Consider the following 3785-nt stretch of genomic DNA (forward strand, 5'->3'; position numbering starts at 1 on the left):
AAAAAATCCAAAACCAAGAGTTTCCCTTCACCATACTCCTAGGGTTAGAAAAACTTAAGTCTCTTGAGTTGGCAAATCTAGAACCTTGCATCCAATCTTCTCCAAAGCCTGCTCTATCATCTAGGTTGCATCTTCTAAGGGTTTGTCCTTCCATTGGACCAGGTACTCATAATAAGTATGCCTCCTTTTCTTACTCACCCTCCTATCAAGTACATGCTCAATTGCAAGCTTAGGCTGCATAGGTAGGTCTTGTAACATCTCTTCCCTACTATAATCATCTGGACCTGCATCACACACATCAGTAACATGACCTTTATATGCATAGATATCTGAAACATTGAAAGTTATAGAGAGACCAATGTCCAGTGAGAGATCAATCTTGTAGGCATTGCTGCCACACTTTTAAATGATCTTGAAAGGGCCTATCTTCTTCATCAAAAATTTGGTGTATTTCTCCTTAGGGAGTCTCTCCTTCTTGAGATGAATCATCACCATATCTCCAACCTTAAATTGCAAATCTCTCCTTTTCTTATTTGCTTCATGCTTGTACTTATCTGAGGTTTGTGCTAACCTATCCTTGACTTGTTGATGGACATCCCTCATTACTTCTACAAAGTCCTCTGCTTGTGCACTTCTTTTGTCCAATTCTTTTACATCTCAACTCCAATACACCTCTAGGATGTGATCCATACACTATCTTAAAGGGACTGTGACCAGTTCTTCTATTCACTAAGTCATTATAAGCAAATTCTGCTTGAGGAAGTATTGAATCCTATGTAGTTACTTGATCCTTAGTCAGACACCTTAATAGGTTTCCAAGTGACCTATTGATGACCTCAATCTATCCATCAGATTGGGGATGATAGGCTGATGAGAATGACAAATTGGTACCTAACTTTCTCCAAAGAGTTTGCCAAAAATGTCCAAGAAACTTAGAATCCCTATCTAAGATAATTGATAGTGGCAAACCATGTAATCTTACAACCTCCTTGAAGAATATACCTGGTATATGGGATGCATCATGTGTGGTTTTACAAGGTAGAAAGTGAGCCATTTTGGAAAATTTGTCAACAACTACATAGATGCTATCATGACCCTATTTAGTCTTTGGAAGTCCGAATACAAAGTCCATGCTGACTGAATCCCATGACTTGCTTGGTATGGGTAAAGGAGTATACAAGCCTACATTTGAACTGATACCCTTGGCCCTCTGACAGATCACACAACCTTCCACATACTTTCTGATGTCAATCTGCATCTTAGGCGAGAAATAGAATCTTTTAACCAACTCAAGGGTCTTGTCAATTCCAAAATGACCTGCCAATCCCCCACAATGCTTCTCTTTCACAATGTTTTCCCTCATGGAACCTTTAAGAATGCAAAGTTGACTTCCCTTGAAAAGTAGACCTTCCTGCAGAGTAAAATCTAATAACTCATTGTGGTACTTGTCACCCTTTTCCTAACACACTTGGTATGCTTCATGGAAATCCTCATCTCCTTGGTACATATCCTTCATGGAATTAAAGCCTATGCTCTCCAACTGAATCTCTTTTATTGTCAAGTTCCTCCTGCTAAGGGCATCAACTACCTTATTTGCCTACTCTTTTCTTATGCTTGATGGTGAAAGTGAATGCTTGAAGGTATTCCATCCACTTCATATGTTGGTGATTCAACTTGTCCCACCTATTCAAGAAACTCAGAGCATGGTTATCAATATGGACTACAAATTCCTTTGGCAGCAAATAATGCCTCCATTTCGTCAAGGATTGGACCACTGCATACATCTCTAAGTCATAGGTTGAGTACTTTTGTTTAGCCTCATTCAATTTTTGACTAAAGAAGGCTATTGGTCTACCTTCTTGGCTCAAGACTCCCCCTGTTGCCTTGTTACTTGCATCACATTCTATGGTGAAAACCTTATGAAAATCAGGTAAAACCAATATAGGTTGTTCTTCTACCCTCCTTTTCAAATATTAAAAGGACTTGTATGCTCACTAGTCCATACAAACTGACATTTTCTACCCCCTTTGATAGTATCAATCATAGGTGCACATACACCACTAAAATTCTTAATAAAATTCCTATAGAATCTTGCAAGACCATGAAAACTCTTGACCTCACTTGTATTTCTAGGTGTAGGCCAATTGAGGATTGCTTCCACCTTGGATGGGTCCATCTTGAGATTACTCTTGGAGATTATAAAACCAAGAAACACCAACTCTTCCTACAAGAAGAGACACTTCTCCAAGTTTATCTTCAACTGTTCTTCATTCAACCTTTTCAATACCAAATCCAAGTGTGTTAGATGCTCATCCCTATCCTTGCTAAAAATCAGAATATCATCTAAGTACACAACAACAAAATGATTGATAAAAGGTTTCAAGACTTCATTCATGAGTCTTATGATTGTACTAGGGGCATTTGAGAGGCCAAATGGCATAACTAGCCATTCATAAAGTCCACCTTAGAGTAGTACTTGGCTCCTGCTAGATAGCCCATCAAGTCCTGTATCCGACGCATAGGGAGCCTATACCTGATTGTGATCTTATTTATGGCTCTCGAGTCCATACATAATCTCCATGTACCTTCTTTTCTAGGGGCCAATACTACAGGGACAACACAAGGGCTAATACTCTTCCTTATGAACCCTTTTCTAGCAATTCATGTAATTGCCTTGCAAGTTCTTCATTTTGATCAGGGGTCAATTTATATGCTTCTTTGTTGGGAAATGTTGAGACTGGTATAAGGTCAATACAGTGACTTGCATCTCTTAAAGGTGGCAAGGTCTCTGGTTTGCTTCCTGCAACTATACCCTTGTATCTTTCCAACAATTCCTTCACTTCCCTAGGACCTGTAGTCCTTTCTTGCACCTTGTCTTCCATTTTCTTTCTCACTTCTTCTCTTGTCTTCACCACTATGGAAAAGCATGGGGTAACCTTCTCTTTGATTGTTTGCATAAACTCCTCTTTACCTACTAACATGACACTAGTCACAACGTGATTGTCCTTACCATCATCTGGTAGTGGAGTCATAGTGTATTGCACACCATTTTTAGTCAACTTGTAGACATTTTTCCTCCCATCATGTCTTGAGACTACATCATATTGCCATGGTATTCCAAGGAGTAAATGGAAAGCATCCATCTCTGCAACATCACACAAGATCTTGTTTCTATATCCACCTATTTCGAAATCAACCCAAACTTGTTAACTTACCAAGGCTTGCTGCTCTTTGCTCAACCAGGAGACTTTGTAGGGGCAGGGATGAGGAAGTTTCTTCAATCCAAGCTTGCTGACCATCTCAGTTGAAGAAAGATTATCTGTTGACCCTAAGTCCAAAATGATTCTACATACCTTTTCACTTACCTTGCAAGTAGTTCTAAACAGTGTCTTCCTCTGTGGTGGCTCCTTGACGGTTGGTACCTTCAAGAGGGTCCTTTGGAACATCAGACACTCCCCTTGCTCTGGGTCTACATGTCTTGAAGGTGAGTTCACACTTTGGGTGTCTTCCTCCTGTGCCAAATGAAATCTCCTTTCTCCACTTTGATTGTCAGAGCCTTGTTTTTCCGGGCATCTAAATGACTGATGGCCAGCTTGATTACATGTGAAACACCTTCTAGTGAACATATTGGCTCCTCAACCTCCTAATATACCTCAACCATTTGGTCTCCTTCCTCTAAAACTACTCCTGTGACTTGGTTCTCCTTCTGATTCCTGATTACTTGACTATCCTTGTGGTTTAGGAGATGTCCCTCTTCCACCAAATCTACCTTTTCCTCTAAAGTT

General features: G+C 39.9%; 1 protein-coding gene across 1 annotated transcript; it reads right to left on the reverse strand.

The window, feature by feature from the left end:
* Positions 1 to 2639: 2639 nt before the first annotated feature.
* Positions 2640 to 3143, reverse strand: LOC131075984 (uncharacterized). Its single transcript, XM_058012999.2, has one exon. The coding sequence runs from the start codon at positions 3141 to 3143 to the stop codon at positions 2640 to 2642; it is 504 nt and encodes a 167-aa protein (XP_057868982.2).
* Between the last annotated feature and the right edge of the window lie 642 nt (positions 3144 to 3785).

Source organism: Cryptomeria japonica, chromosome 9, assembly GCF_030272615.1.
Source record: "Cryptomeria japonica chromosome 9, Sugi_1.0, whole genome shotgun sequence".
NCBI lineage: Eukaryota > Viridiplantae > Streptophyta > Pinopsida > Cupressales > Cupressaceae > Cryptomeria > Cryptomeria japonica.